General features: G+C 39.6%; 1 protein-coding gene across 1 annotated transcript in view; it reads left to right on the top strand.

Moving 5' to 3' along the window:
- Positions 1-15,596, top strand: part of LOC140237878 (transcription factor CP2-like) — a 29,613-nt gene extending 14,017 nt beyond the window's left edge. Inside the window, exons 5-16 of the mRNA XM_072317810.1 lie at positions 4,633-4,774; positions 5,302-5,514; positions 6,597-6,746; positions 7,400-7,504; positions 8,394-8,590; positions 9,313-9,376; positions 10,323-10,416; positions 10,933-11,023; positions 12,142-12,191; positions 13,329-13,471; positions 14,507-14,558; positions 15,559-15,596. Of these exons, the coding sequence (XP_072173911.1) occupies positions 4,633-4,774; positions 5,302-5,514; positions 6,597-6,746; positions 7,400-7,504; positions 8,394-8,590; positions 9,313-9,376; positions 10,323-10,416; positions 10,933-11,023; positions 12,142-12,191; positions 13,329-13,471; positions 14,507-14,558; positions 15,559-15,596 (1,339 nt within the window). The remainder of the gene's footprint in view (positions 1-4,632; positions 4,775-5,301; positions 5,515-6,596; positions 6,747-7,399; positions 7,505-8,393; positions 8,591-9,312; positions 9,377-10,322; positions 10,417-10,932; positions 11,024-12,141; positions 12,192-13,328; positions 13,472-14,506; positions 14,559-15,558) is intronic.
- Positions 15,597-15,820: the final 224 nt, after the last annotated feature.

Raw genomic sequence — 15,820 nt, 5'->3', positions numbered from 1 at the left:
AATTTCTTTTTTAGCCGTCCATCCTATTTATTAAAATTTGTTGTAATTTTCTGTACACATGTAGTGTATGCATTATGGTATGAACACTGTACACTTTGACCCCGTTTACAGTGCGAAGCTGGTCGCGGCTCGGCCCGCGGCTCGGCCCAGCCCCGCTTCAGTGTAAACGCGCAAAAGGCCAAATGCGGCTCCAAAATTGGCCTCGCATTTGGCCTCACTCTGGAGGTGGTCTCGGCCTTTTCTCAGTGTAAACGCAAACTGGGCCAAATGCGCGGCCAATTTTAGTCTGGCTTCCAAACCCTCTGCCCTTACTATTTCGCTATTCAGGATATTAACCCCCTCAACGTCGAAAGCTAGTATAGTTTAAGGTGGTTTTGTCCTGCAAAGGATTTTTCCTTCGGCAAAGGCCTTTGCCCGAACGGGGACTTCGTCGCCACGGAATCCATTTGGCAAAGGGTCTGAAAACCAGACTATATCAAATTGCGTTTGTTTACAAGCAGAGCGCCACTACGACAAAATATTGAAAGGTTTGAATTAAAAGCGCGGCCGAGCCCAGCAGTGTAAACGGACAAAATTGCGAGGCTCGGCCGCGCTATTGAGGCCGGGCTGTAAACGGGGTCAAAGATTCCATTATTTGCATGCAAATTTAGAGATTTCGAATTTCTTCGTGTTAATCCACTGAATGATGATCATTCATTTCTGATTCTAACCCCTATCTTTCTTGTTCAATTTTGTGATTTCTTGGTAAACTCATCCGGAGGTAGCTGAAATAGCCTTGCGCTCATTATGCAAGTTTTTCGACTTTAATACACTACCATGTATCTACAGGTGCATTCATGCTGATTTGCAAAACTGTAGTCCTGTGCATGACATTTCAAGTTACGACACTGAAAAGAATGATGCAGAATTCTACCTACCTTGATGCAATTATTGATTAACTAGATTCTTCCCTAAAACTTGTAAGGGCTTTTGTGTAGGAGGACTTCTGTTTGATCCATGTATCCTATGCTGTCATGACATTGTTATGACACGACCGCAGTTTTATGAGATAGAATGGAGAATGCATAATGCTGTGTTTACATCATGTTCCTGGTGGCCACAGCAGTCACGTTTCAGGGCACCTTGAACAAAATGGGATGGATGTGAAACAGGATAGGCAAACGTGACTGGCTGTGATTGCCGTGGATGCCGTGTCAGATTTTTAAACTTGCCACGGCAGTCCCTGTGATAATGAGGAATCTTGTATGCTGCTGTAATAAGACAGGGTGAACGCAACAAGACACGACGGCACGTAATAGGCCGTAACAAAACTTGGAGGCGGTCCGTAGTAGGAAAATATTGACAGTCTACCCTGACCAGACTCTGTGAGAACAGGGTCTGATAGCTGTACGTTCAGTGGGGTGAGGACTGGACAGAACAAAACCAGAATACAAAGGAGGGAAAACAGGAGACTGTCTTATCTATCCACAGTGCACTACAACAGGGCTGCCGTGGCTGCCGGGAACATGGTGTAAACGCAACATACGGTATGGAAGGACTGGAGGGTTAAGCTGGTATCTCACTGAGCGGCGAACGTTTGCGAACCTAGCGAATTTGAGATTCGCCATCTTTTCTGACGAATGTTTGCGAAAAATCAAAGTTCGCTTCTGCCATTAGCGACAGTTAGTGACTTCTAGCGATGTTTAGCGACAATTAGCAACACTTCAGCGAATGTTTGTGAAAAACAGGTGGCGACTATAAGCGAATGTTAGCGACAATTTTGCAAATGTTAGCGACAGTTTTGCAAAGGTTAGTGACAGTTTTGCAAATATTAGCAACTTTTTGCAAATCCTTTGCGACAATTTTGCGAATGTTCTTGGACCTAGAAAAGTACCAGGCGATTATGTATAGTCAGACCCATAAAACGAACGTAAAACCTTCCACTGAATTCAGATCCTTTGTGACAACCGTTCAAGATGGATTTCCAGTATATGGAAATAAATTTCTGCCAAGAAGAGGCTCAAGGTGTTGCTATCCTTGAAGAGCTGCTTTGTCAGGCTGCTGCTACAGCTATTGTGCAGCATAAGAGAAATAAAATAAAGAAAAACAAGAAAGGAAGAAGAGAAGAAAGACTGTTTGGGTCAGAGAGTGGTTGTTGCAGAGGACAGACTTGCAGCAATTACATGATGGAGATGTCAAGAGCTTCAAGAACTTTCTTAGAGTGGAACCTTGTCTGTTTCAGAAGCTTTTATATAGGAACCATATGGTTACTTGTTCGCTAGCAGTGGCGAATCAAATAAAAATGTTAGCGACACCGTATTACGACCGTTTGCGAATTCTTACAAGTGTTTTGCGAATGTTTGCAACTGTTAGCGAAAATACAAATTCGCAAAGGTTTGCAAAGAAATTTTGAACATGCTCAAAATTTCTTTGCGACAAGAAAAACTTTGCGACAATAAAAACCGTTTGCGAACTTTCTTGCGACTGTTAACGAACCTTTTGCAACCCTTTACGAACCCTGGCAAAATCCCAAATTCGCTACGTTTTCAAACGTTCGCCGCTCAGTGAGATACCCCCTTTAGGGGAGGAATAATGCGAGCAAAGGACTGTGAATCTAAACAGAATGCTTGAGGCATATTTTAAAGATGGATAGCATGGGATTCCATGGAGTGGGAAGGCCGACCTGGTTCAGATATAAATCCAAGAATCCCAGTAACAAAATGTGTACAGCTTCATCACTGATCTCTGTTTGAAAGTACACAGACAGCAGAACAAGCACACAAAACGGTACAGTCACAAATAGTGCAGTCACATACACTTGCAAACATGTTTTTTTCTTAAGAGGGTGAGTAAAGATCTGGGCAAATTGCTGCTGGCATGATAAACATTTGTACATATGGAATAGAGGGTGATTGTCCTCGTCCCACGCACTAAAATGAACTCGAGTTCGAGAATGAAGCAAAACATGTTTACCGACGAGATGCTACTCTCTTGTGCAATCTCACAGATTGTTTCCCCCCCCCCCCCCCCCCCCGCCAGATGGCAAATGTTCATATGCACAATCAGCATTCTTCAACTTTGCTGAATTTTTATGGGGGGAAAAGGCTGCTGCAATCTTGGATTGTAAATCTCTGTTATTGCTTGTTTGGATTTAGTCATCAGTTTCAGACATAAATGGAGAGCAACAAGAGTGCTTCAGCCAAAGTTTGTCAGGATTAAAGTGGGTTGTAGTTTGGGATTATGTGGTGAAAGCAACACACAAAAGATTTGTTGCTTCAAAATGTGTCCAAGCTGGACCCATTGCGATAGCTAGCTTGTGATCTTCAAGTTATTGCCACACAATAACATGTTAAGGATGCAAACTCGTCATTTTGATTTCATGTCAAAAAAGGAAATTTAGTATGTGGAGGTCATTTGGAGACTAAAGGCACCTTAACTTCACCACCTTGTCATATTTGAATACATGTATGATTGCATCTAGTGTTACTGTTTCATGAAAACATTGAATGAGAAACTTAAGTGTGCAACTTTCTAATTTTTTTTTTGTCCAAATGTGATAAACTCAGAGATTTTATCTTTAAGCTTATGAGAATTCACTTGACTCATTGAAGTCAATTTCAGTGTAGAGTGGCAGTTCTCTTTTGCATTATAAATTGTGGAACCTTTTCTGATGGTAGTTATGAAGTTTCAGAACTTTTATTTCTAGGGTTGGAATGAATTGGTTCTACAAATATTTTTGTTTTTAATTTTTTATTCAACATGGATCTGATGCTATATCAGGATAAGTTGCCATCTAACTTATGGTAGACTGTAATTTGTGATAGAATTGTACATGCAATTGAACATTGCAGCCTATGTAGTTATGCAAACAATGTAATTGTGTTTAAATGTAAATTTAGAAGATCAACCCAATACTGAGCTTCTGTAGAAGTGTAGGCTATCATGTGCTTTTGTCACTGACTAAGGATTAGCACTGATTGTTCAGTCAGGCACATACATGTATATTGAGCTCCAGAGAGTGACTAGCAATGTTATTCACTTTGAAAATCGTTGGATCCAAAGAATTTTTTCATTTCGCTGTATTGTAAAAGAGCATTGGGATTGAAACCATGTGAAAGTTCTATGGTAACTTCAGTTCCATGTCTTCCTCATGTTATGTGATTGTCATTGCTAGACTGCACTGCACTTGTTTCAGATTTTGTGTGTGTGATAGAAATGTAAGAGCACATTTAGTTCATGTAGTGCTTAGAAATTTTATTTACTGTTTTGTAGTGGTGCACACCATATGTAACAAGACGGAAAACACGGCACAAAGTATTTGACCGTCTAGAAGTGCATGTTCCTACCAGGTGCTATGTATCTTTATATGTATCCTAGCTTTTCACATTTGCTGTGGTGAAGTGTGATTATCACTGTGGTGGTGGCATATTGACAATGATAATTCATACCATTGATTTTGTAATAATGCAGCTTCCAGATAGTTCTTCCCCTAGTCATCTTTATACTTTTAGAAATGGAAACACACAACCCATGTGTTTGAAATGAAAGTGAAAAGACTTGTAAGTTAACTATGGCCGGTCCCTCGTGCTTGCACGATTTGTGTGGATCTCTTGCAACATGTTTTAACAACAGGAGTCATGGTTTCCTTTGCAGTTTTCAAGTCATACTGAATGCGGCGACCTCCCCAGCCACTAAGGTGAATGAGGAGACACTGACCTACCTCAACCAGGGACAGTCCTACGAGCTGAAAATCAAGAGGCAGGGTGCTAAGGACTACGAGGGCAAGCTATTCAAGGTACCTTGGCCTGGGGGGTGTTTCACAAAGAATTTAAGCCAGTCCTAAAGTAAAAGGGGAATGAAACCAAAACTCACATTTAGATTGAGTGACTGCTGTAATATTAGTAGAACTAATCAGTGAAAGTTTGAGGAAAATCGGACAATACGTTCAAAAGTTATTAATTTTTAAAGTTTTGGTGCAGCCATCACTGGATGAGAAGACCACTACAGTTTGTGACATTATGTATGAAGAACAATATAAAGAGAATATATAGAAATTTTGACATATTTTCTCTTATTCAGCATAATGATACAGGACTTGACTTCCCTCTTTCAGAAAGCGAGGGACTAATATTTCCCTTGTTAAAATTAATATAAACTGGTAACAAATGAGGGAATGTGTACTTCTAAAAAATGAAATTTTGTTGAATTTTCTGCAAGAGCTGCAGAGTCAGAAAAACAAAATAAAATTGAGATTTTCTAAGGATTGGTTTTTACTCCTTGGGTTGTTCTGACATTTGTTCTTGCCTCATTAACATCCTCCAGAGTGTCGTACGAGTGCTATTCCATGACAAGAGGTTACAGTACACTGAGCAGGCACAGATCCACGGCTGGAAGACCAACAGGCCAGGAGAGCGCATCCTCCGCATCGACCTACCTCTCTCATACAACATCGTCAAGTACAACACCGCTTCACAGAACATCAACGCCGTCGAGTTCTTCTGGGATCCGTCCTCCACAGTTGGCTGTTTTCTACAGGTTAGGAACTCGAACTTTTGTGTCGTAATCCATGTCGGTCTTTGCAATTGTTTCTTTCTAATCAGCAAGAGGCAGAAATGTGCCCTAATGGCACCAGGCAGTAGTAATGGCTTAATGAGTGCATCAAGATTAGTAACCTGCAGAGCAAGTAGAAAGTAGAATGTACAAATGTATTTGCTGAACATAAGCATCATCACATGTTTTGGATTTATTGTATCACTAGCTCTACCACTTGGTAAGTATACAAGAATCGAGTATTGATGCAGTATTAAGAACAAATTGAGGATTAGTCAACCAAATGATGTCGGTATCTCAAATACAACAGGCTCTGACCTTCTGACAAGTTGATGCAGTTACATTCTTTCTGGTCTTGATTTGTAATTGATGTTTAACTTAACTAGTGTCTTTTTAACTTGGTTCGACCCAGCAGCAGTGTATGTGTATGCTGAATTGTTATTTCAGCCATTCATTCTTACAACTGAATGTAGGCTCAAAGTGTTTGTAAGTGTAGAAGGCTGTATGCTCACTTCAGTCAAGCATCAAAGCCATCCAATCTGCATGACTTAATTCTCTAAGTTCAATGTTAACATATTTTGGATCTATTCCTGTATCTATACTGTGGCCAAAATTTTGAGCCTCCTCATACTGTTTTGTAAACTCTTTTGAGAAACCAATTGCTTGTCTGTTTGTACTGCTCGGGTCAGCCACTCAGATTTGCCCAAGCATGCCCTGACTGACTGCGTTCTCGAGTTCCCCTCCTGTATACTGCACACTTTTTAATACCACGTTCTCACAGAAACATGAGCTTTGTTCGCTGTAGCTCTATGGTTAGCTCACCTTCAGTCACATGTTTCTGTTAATGGGTGATGACCTGCAGTGATTAACTTTCAGGTCGGCAAAAAGGCTATTTCTTGAAAAGTGGAGCATTTATACACTGAAACCACCCCCTGTATGTGGTTGTCAGAAACTGATGAGATGTGATCGCCTTTTCAGTAGTCTTGTGTTCGTGTGTGAGGAGGCTTCAGTAATTGACAGTTACTTGGTTTTAATGGGGTATATCTTTGTTCAATAATGCTGCACAGATCCACTGCATCAGTTCGGAATTCACGGCCAAGAAACATGGAGGAGAGAAGGGGGTGGTCTTCAGGATACAAGTCGACACGTACTATGTGGATGATGATGGCACGGAGAAACATCTACACTCTGCCAACTGTCAGGTCAAAGTATTCAAGGTGAGGTCAGAGAAGAGTCAACACTTTTGTCGATATTGCACATCAAATTTAGGAGGATCACATATTCCTGAGATAGTGATAGTAGTCTTAATCACTTAATATGTGAATGAGATGATAAAGATATGATGATCTAATTTGCATATTATGCAAATTAGATGCGAGCATGTCATTGCCTCACAAATCTTCATGCTCACACATATGTCTTCACTGAATATTCATGCTTGAAATAAATGCACAAGGCAAATAGAAGATGAGCTCACATGACACAACTGAGTTGCCAATTTATGCTTGATAGATGACAACTTCAAAAAGAAAATAATATCTTTCTTAGTTTTGATCAGAATTTGCTCAAAATTTCACTCTGCTGTTCCTCTGATTATTTTGCTTTTATTCACACAAACTAGTTTTCAGGGTGGAATTCCCGTTCAACGTTTTCAGAGTGAAGCAGCCCTATGGAGCTGACTGTGGCTCCTCCATCAACCCATTCAGGACCAGCTGATCCAGCTATAACACACATTTCCCATAGACACTAGCCTGAGTGTACACTAGACTAGTTTTAAAAGGGTTAAATGTTTCACAATATGCTGTATGATGCAATTTGTCCCACACTGGAGAGATTGTTTGACCCTTGTGTCTTTGTGTGTGTCCCACAGCCAAAGGGAGCTGACAGGAAACACAAGACAGACAGAGAAAAGATGGAGAAGAAGACAGATAGACACAAGTACCAACCTTCCTACGAGTGTACAGTTCTTACCGAGGTGCGTATATTGATCTGTGTTCAAAGTATTTGGAGCTTGATCCAAGGGCTTATTGCAGCTTTAGCAGAAGGTCATTGTGTTCATGTCTGCTACAAATCATGCGCTCTTAAAAGCTTTTGATATAAAACATGTGTTGGGAATGTATGTACATGAATTTCTGAAGATCAGCAGCATATGTGTGGTAATATTAGGCGAGGAAGAATTGCATGCCAGAAAAGTTGGCAGTCAATCAAATTTTCTCCGTACCCTTATTTAAAAAGGAAAATCTTCAGAAATTCAGTTTAGGCTCTGTTGTTGCCAATTTCTACCCATTCCACAGATAATACTGAGAGGAGGGAAGTATGGAAGAAGACTCACTCAGGTATTCTGGCATCACTTCATGGGGTGTTTAAAAACAGATTTACCAGTGTGTGTTTTTTTTTATTTTTTTTTTAAATTCAAATTAGTGAAATTCTTCCGTCGAGATGTTGTCAATCAGTTGCAAAGATTTACCAGTGTTTGTTTCTTTATTTATCAAATTTGTGCTAATGCATAGCATACAAATATTGCCTACTGTGACTCAGATAATGGAGTGGTCAATATTTGTTTTATAAACTGAACAAGACTAGATATTTCATTTGTAAAGGCATTACTCATACCTTTCTGATTTCAAATCACTTGCAGGCCATCATCTGGGCATTGATCTAGCTGGCACTGTATTCATGCTAGATGGTGGCTGAAAATGCAAACAGTAGTATCAAAGGTGTCATTATACTGCAACCTCTCTCTCTAGTCCTGAGAAATTTGGTAGAGTCTTTAGAACTCCTCCTACTGTGGTATTCAACTTATCAAAAGCCACCTTTCTGACAGTGAGGTGTATATAAATATGACTTTTTGGTCTCTCCTTCAGTGTTCTCATGATGCTGGGCAGCCGTCCTCCTTACAAATCACCAGCAGCCCCCTCCCGTACCACAACGACAACTTTTCCTCCATAGAGCAGCAGAACTACCCGAACATTGAGCGGAGTTTTTCGTCCATAGACCAGAGCTTTGGGGCCACGCCGGACAGGTCAGCGAACTTAGCCAATCACAGCGCAGCTTTTGAAAGGTATTAGGTCTTCGCATTTACTTTTTTGGGGGTGGAGAGGTGGGGAGCAGGGTGGAGGGGGATTAACCTGAATCATGAAATAAAAACCCTGCGCAGACATTCATTTTTCTTCCGAAGAAAATATGCACAAATCCGTTAACAAATGATTTGTTGCATGACTCTTACAAGCAGTTGAGGAGTAATAAGGGGCTAGGATACTCTTAGGGCAGAATTCTACAGTGCTTTAATTAACATCTGTTCTGATTTAAATGATAACACAGCTTTTGAAGAGTGAAAGCATGATTGGGTACTTGCATCATTCCTACTTTCTTTTTACAGATTATTAAGTGCAGATGGCTGCATTATCTGAAAATGAAAAAGTATATTTTATATTAAAGTTTTCTTTTTTCAACTTTAGAATAAAGTTCCATTCATGGGTGAGACACTTAATTTGTCAGGTTCTTCAAACTGGTAAACTCTGTAGCTATGATTAAGGCATCATTTGTAGGCAGAATTTTGGTACTGTCTCAGATTTATTCTATGCTAATTGAATGATTTATCAATGGAATGTATTCTCAGTGCCAACTTCATAACAAGCTCAGTGTCAAAGTTGCACTAGAAAGATTTTATGAGTAAAAGTGAACTGCTGCTGCTTGAATATTTGAGACATGGAACTGTAGTCACATTGCAAGACTGTGACATTTCTCTCCTCTGTTCATCATTGAATGTTTTCTCCTCTGTAGGTCTCCTGCTTCTACTTCAAATCATGTACTCTCACCAGAAGTTCCTCAGCCCGCCACACTCATGGTAAGCTTCTCTCAGACAGATTACCCAAGTAGAACAGTCAGATAATTTTGTGACTTAGGTTTTAATTCTGCGTTCCATAGCCAACATTGCTTTAGTGACTTCGTTTTCCCTCGCTTCATTTCGTGAATTTCACATCTTCTTCACTTCTCTCTTTTATTTCCATGATTTTCTGACCTTCTCCCTCCTTCCTGGTTCATCTTTCTCCTTCCACTGACTTCCAAGCCCTTTACCTAATTCTATCTCCATTCTTCATTACAATTGTCCCTGTCTCTTATTCTCCCATCTCCACTAGTGCAACTTCCAGCTCACTGCTGCCCTTTAACTGTCACTCTTTGCCTTCTTTACACTCTCCCTATGTCACTTCCCTCCGCCATTCTCCTCTTTCCACGGTCCTCTTTCATCAACAATAGTCCCGTCAAGGACTGCATCAACATTACTGTGAGGATATTAGATTAAATTACCTACCGACTGACAGATTTGTAATTTTGTAGTTTGATACAGAATGAACTGAAATGTGGAAAAAGTAATAGCACTGTATAGTGACATTGATCTTTTTAGGTCCTTCTTATTTGACTTTTTAGAATGCTGCTGAATTCTTCTTACACTAGAAACTTTCTTCTCAGTTTTTGAGTTGTCTCATTTATAATGGCCTGTGGTCAAATTGCAGAATTAATGTTAATTTAGTCATTTTCTGAATGAGGATTGATAGGCAATGGATTTACTAGCCGCGTCTCAGCTTCGATGGTTTTGATATGATGAGATTGTACGTTCTTGTTTGACTCACTAACATTCATGTAAATCTAATACTCTGATGGTGGTTGAAGCTACAGGTTCTGCTTACCACATTCATTCAAAGTAAATCTCACTGTGGATTAAAGTCAAAAGTTTCCAATCCCATTACTGATTGTTGGTTTTACATCTCCTTTTTTTTTTCCTTGGCATGCAGCCATTACATCCTCATTTTACAGCAGCTCAAACACAAGAATGGCTGAAACAGAACCGCTTTGAAAACTACTGCAAATTATTCCAGAACTTTGCAGGTAGGAGACCCTCATCCAGCCACTGTCTTCTGTTAGTCTTGCAATATGGGTAGAGAATCAGTAATCAGTAGAAGGGAATATTTGGCATTATGATATAAATGGTAATGAAGTAATTATAATACAGTATAAGTGATTTTGAGCGTAAGAAGGGGGATGCTTTTATGGATTGTCGTGATCACTTATGATATCTTTGCTCACAAATGCTATTGTTTGTGACTGTGGAAGAAGAGAGTATTTGTTTGTGTGTTGTGCTGGTTTTTTGGATGATGTTTGCTGAAGTTGCCAAACTGTTACCTGCTGTTGGGTTATTTGTGTCATAAGCTGTAGTGTTGGTGTATCCGAATGCAGAAGCAGTTGACATAACGGAAGAAATGACCTCATTTAACATGCAGCATATTAGCCAATCACAAAACAGGGTTTCTCAAGTGCCTTCACGCAGGAAAATGCTTTGGTTTATTTGTGACCCATTGTTTGTTCTGATCTGTGTTCGGTCATTTTGGTCTCATTCTCATGCAGGATCTGATCTACTCAGACTAGCGAAGGAAGATCTCATCCGAATTCTAGGGCCAGCTGATGGAATTAGACTCAACAACGCCTTACAAGAAAGGTATGGAGTGGATGCCATCACAGGGGTGGCAAGGTGGCTGGCTGATGTGGTAGCATGTCTGCCTTGCAATCGAGAAGCTCAGATTTGAGTCCAAAGTGCTCTATCTCTCCAAAAGGATGTACATAGGCAGTCCCATTTGCGATAGAGGCACAACTCTTGCCTGTTGAACCCTTGTGCTTTATTCACCATTTGACATGTACGCTAGAATGCTTTACCAATTTGCACAGATGTCTAGATGGAGATTACCTCATCTCCCATGATTATCCCTATTTTATCATGGCCTTCTTGTTGGACTGAGGCACATTGCTACACTTGAGTGGGCTTGCTAGCCTTACAGCTAGGCCAAGTTTGAATGGATTAATGAATTCTGATGAAAAAGCTTTGCAAGTCCAAATAAACGTCTTCGCACATCAAGGGTCAAGGAATTTGCCCTACAAATATCCTCACAAAGAGAAGGGTGCAATAGTAGGGTGCAACCCTATAAAGTGGTCAGTCCCACACAACACGCACACACTCCATGAAATATTAAGTGAGTAATGGTTTGCCCTAGGTGATTTCCAGTAGTCAGCAAACAGTATCAACCCGACACTTTGTGCCATACAGATGAATGAGTGAATGCCATTATTAAGGGCTGTAAGGTGTGTTCCCTACGCCTTCTAGTTTTCTGTAGCATAGCAAAAGACTTTTTGCATCTGGCATTAGAAATGGACATGTCTTTTGTTTATTAGGGTTTTTCAGATGAAATGTGAAGTGCATGCTTTTTAGTTTCTCCTTATTTGATATTTTGTCACGAGTATGTAATGTCTTCAGTTGGCAGATGAAAATATTGCATTGCTTATAACAATAAGATGGCATATTACAATAAAGCAAAGCTTGGATTCTCACATATCAACATGGTGTTGCAAATTGGAGATTATACGAGTATTGCACAAGACTTTTGTTCTATCTTCCAAGAGAAGTACACCAGTATGTGCTCCTTCAATTGAATCAAGAAGACATTAACAGAGACTGCCCCATAATTTTCGAATAATTTAGACCATGGAATCATTAGCAGACTGTTGGGTGAAAAGGAGCAGGATGTGAGAATTAATGTGATGTGATATGATTCTTCTTTTCAGGCACATAAGACCAAGACTGACAATGTATGTTTGCCAAGAGCAAGAACAAGGTAAGCTATCAGTTCAAGAGTGGATGTTAACAACTTATCAACAGTTGTTTCCTGTTTGCTTGTAACTTGATACATTCCATTCAAAGTCATTTTGGTGGGTGCAGGAATATTTCTCAGCAAAGCAACTGTCAATTGTACAATGAGATAATACCTTCCAAGATGACTTTGACTGTCAGTGTGTGGTTGTAAGCACCTTTAAAAGAGGGCAGTAACAGTTTCCCCCTCAATATATTGTTATTAATATAGATTGACAGGGAAATGTATTAAGTGTGGGGATACCATGGAGTGAAAAGGCTGGCTTGGCTCAAATATATTTGAGAATTCAAGTAAAGAATTGTGAATAGCTCTCTCTGTCTGATCTCTCGGTAAGTGCACACACAGGCAAAGAATCGCAAGTGGAGCTGACTGTTACCGATGAGCGTACGCTTTGATGCACATATTTGCTGACCCATGGCGGTTGGGCTCTATATTTGTGGTTTTCTAATAAACCCCGTTGGGCAGTGAATGAAGATTCAATCAGACTGTGGAAAAGAAAAAAAAAAGATTCAATCAGACCACCCATGTTTCCCCATGCTACTGGGCCATGAAGCTTTGTTTGATAGCATACTTGACAAACACTATCCTTCAAAAAATGAGGGAGGGTTTTGTGTGCAAGTTCTGCATGAGCACACTATATGTATACTTACTTGCCTTCTTGCTGAAAGTACAATAACATTTCACTGTGAGAAACAAACAAAACAAAACAAATAGCTGGTAAAACACTGTCCATCAGTGTCGTTGATTCCAGGGTACTGCCATCTGTACAGTGAATGCATAGTGTAGATTATTGGTGCTGACATGTTACAGAACATCCAGTGTAATGCAGTTGCCATGGCAGATTATTCATTTGACAGCAGCGACAAATTGTAGGTTCTATAAAATTTCACTCTCAGATATTTTCATGACTTTCAGTGGTTTTCAAGTCTCAGCATTTGCCCAATTTTTGCTCAAATTCTTCGTGGCTTGCCGCTTTGGCAATTCCTGCTCGGAATGAACCTAATTTTTACCTGTATGCCACTTCTTCTTCACTTTAAATCAAAGAAGAAAAAAGTTTCGAGCAATTTTCTTTTTTTTCTCCTCCCCCCCCCCCCAACTCAGTTTACCATGCTGTGTACCTAGAGAGACCGATGGTCACTGAACTCAAGGCCAAGCTAGCAGCACTATTTCAGGTGGACACAGAGCACATTTCCAGGGTCTTAAAGCAGGGAACAGGAGGAATCAGAGTGTTGGTCAGTGACGAGGTGAGAGATGGCCACTTTTGCATGTTTTGTCTTCTCTTTATATGTCAGTCTGTGTGTTAGGCACTAACATTGTAATGTGAGATCTATGTGTCTCTCTATATCTGTGTCTGCAGGCATATCTATCATCTATCTATCTTTCTACCTGGTATCTATGCATTTATCTATTTCTTTCTCTTTCTATCTATTTATCTACCTATCTATCTATCTGTAATTTTTCTATCTCTCCCCTCCCATTCTCTCTCTCTTTATCTTTTCATTTCTCTATCTGGCAGTTCTTGTCACTTCATGTTTAGTCACACATTGAGTTACAAGTACAACAAGCAACATTACTGTGGTTTCCAGCAGGTGAACAATTTATCAATGAAATATTACGGCCATTCACATTTGAGCACTTATTCCAGCAGGTGAACAATTTATCAATGAAATATTATGGCCAGTCACAGTTGAGCACTTATGTAGACATCAATTCTTTGTCAATGTTTTCTAAAGAATATTGTTCTGACATAATCTTTGCATAGCATATGTTTTTCTACTGCCATTGTAGTTTTGCTTTACAAATGCTTGTCACGACACCCCATGAAATTGTATCATGTGAAGGCAGGTACTGAAAATCCTTTGCATGACTGTGTCAACTGATCAAATTTCCAGGGATGTTTGCAGCCTAAATGGCCATGTTTCTGACAGTTAAAGGTGTCATATAGGGCCTATAAAGCATGCAGTATTAACACTTGCTGGAATGACATCATCAGCATTGACAATTAACCTCTTCTTCCTTCTCTCTTCCACAACTCTTTGACCCAAACTGCATTCAGTAGTCAGTATACTGGTAGCTCCCAGCTTTTGAAGGCAGCACCTGTGTTTTTTGCCCAAATGTACTTTGGTGGTCATATTGGGTAACTAGGAATAAGCCACCACATTAGAAATGTGAGTTTGTGATGATGTCAAATGCTCTATGATCTCTCATTTGATGGTGTAATAGGTCCTGTGATGATGTGTATCTATTTCTCTATCTCTTTTATTATCCTTTCCCTCCAGATGGTACAGAATATATCTGATGAGAGCATATTTTCACTGGAAGCCTTGAAAGGTACTTATGACACTGGAAACTCGTATCCCATTGTTCATACATTTTGTTGTCCGTGTCTATGTTGTCTTTTTTTTTTTCAATGTTTACATTACAGTCATACAGTTTTATTTGAACCATTGTTTGATTTTCCAAGGATATGAATGATATTTCTTATGAATTAGCTGTAAAAAAAGCACTAAAAAATTTCACCAGAAGTTTTGCAAGAAATTTGTGGAAAGTGTATGGTCATACTGGCAAAAGTTCTGAGAACTTGAACTTTGCATAGGTTTTGTCAATGTGACCACGGCTAGTGTTTCTTTATTTTCAAGATCACTCGCAAACAGAAAGAAATGAGAAATCTGGGAAGGGAATGTACTGCATAGGAAACCATTAGGGTGCTACTCATGTCAATCAAAATTATGACTGTTCAATTTTTCAATCTTTTTTGTATGAAAATGATTTTTTTTTTCCTCAGTTTTAAGTATTTTGTTTAATTGTGTGTATGTGTTTGAATCATCATTTTTGCAGAATTATTTTTGTGTTTGTAGGTCTTATTTTTGTTTATGAATTCTAAATGCTTGTTGAAATTCAAGCTAGAATTGCAAAATCATGAAAACGACTCTGCATCACTTACTGTAAAACGAGGAATGTTCGCGTGCATCTTAATTTCGCGAATTTCGTGAGCGCCAAGATTCGCGAAATTAAAATGCATGTGAAAGTTCTTGTCTACACTATTGAATGCCAGTGGCAGTTCGCGAAAATTTCATGCCGCAAAAAAGGCCGTCGGCTCCAATTCGCGAAAAATTAATGCCGCGAATATGTATCATGTTTTACAGTATGACTCATTATTATGTTCACAGGTATCATCATTAATTGTTGTGTGCTGAGAAAAATGATGACATGAAATTAAAAAAAAAAGTTTTGAAGTAAATGAAGTGAAAAACAAAGAATTTAGAAGAGCAAGTCTTTCCCTGTTTTTTCGACTCACAATATGAATCTATCTTTTGCTCTTTGTGTGTAGATGCAGACAGTGCTACATACACGATCGTCATGAAGTGAGATGAAGGAAAAATCCCGAGAGAGTACGACGATGATTTTCGAGTGTCTTTTGGAGGCGGAAATGAACACTTGTCATGGAGTATCGACATATGCATAAATCAAATCAAGATCGTTTCATATGTGTGAGACTCGCCGAACCTTTGCTCGGAGTACAAAAGGATGGCACATGTCTTGGTGTTAGGAGACAAAGGCGGACCGCCATGGCATAAAAGACTTAACAGGAG

This window comes from Diadema setosum, chromosome 14 (assembly GCF_964275005.1).
Source record: "Diadema setosum chromosome 14, eeDiaSeto1, whole genome shotgun sequence".
Taxonomy (NCBI): Eukaryota; Metazoa; Echinodermata; class Echinoidea; order Diadematoida; family Diadematidae; genus Diadema; species Diadema setosum.
This window is presented reverse-complemented; position numbering and strand designations above follow the sequence as displayed.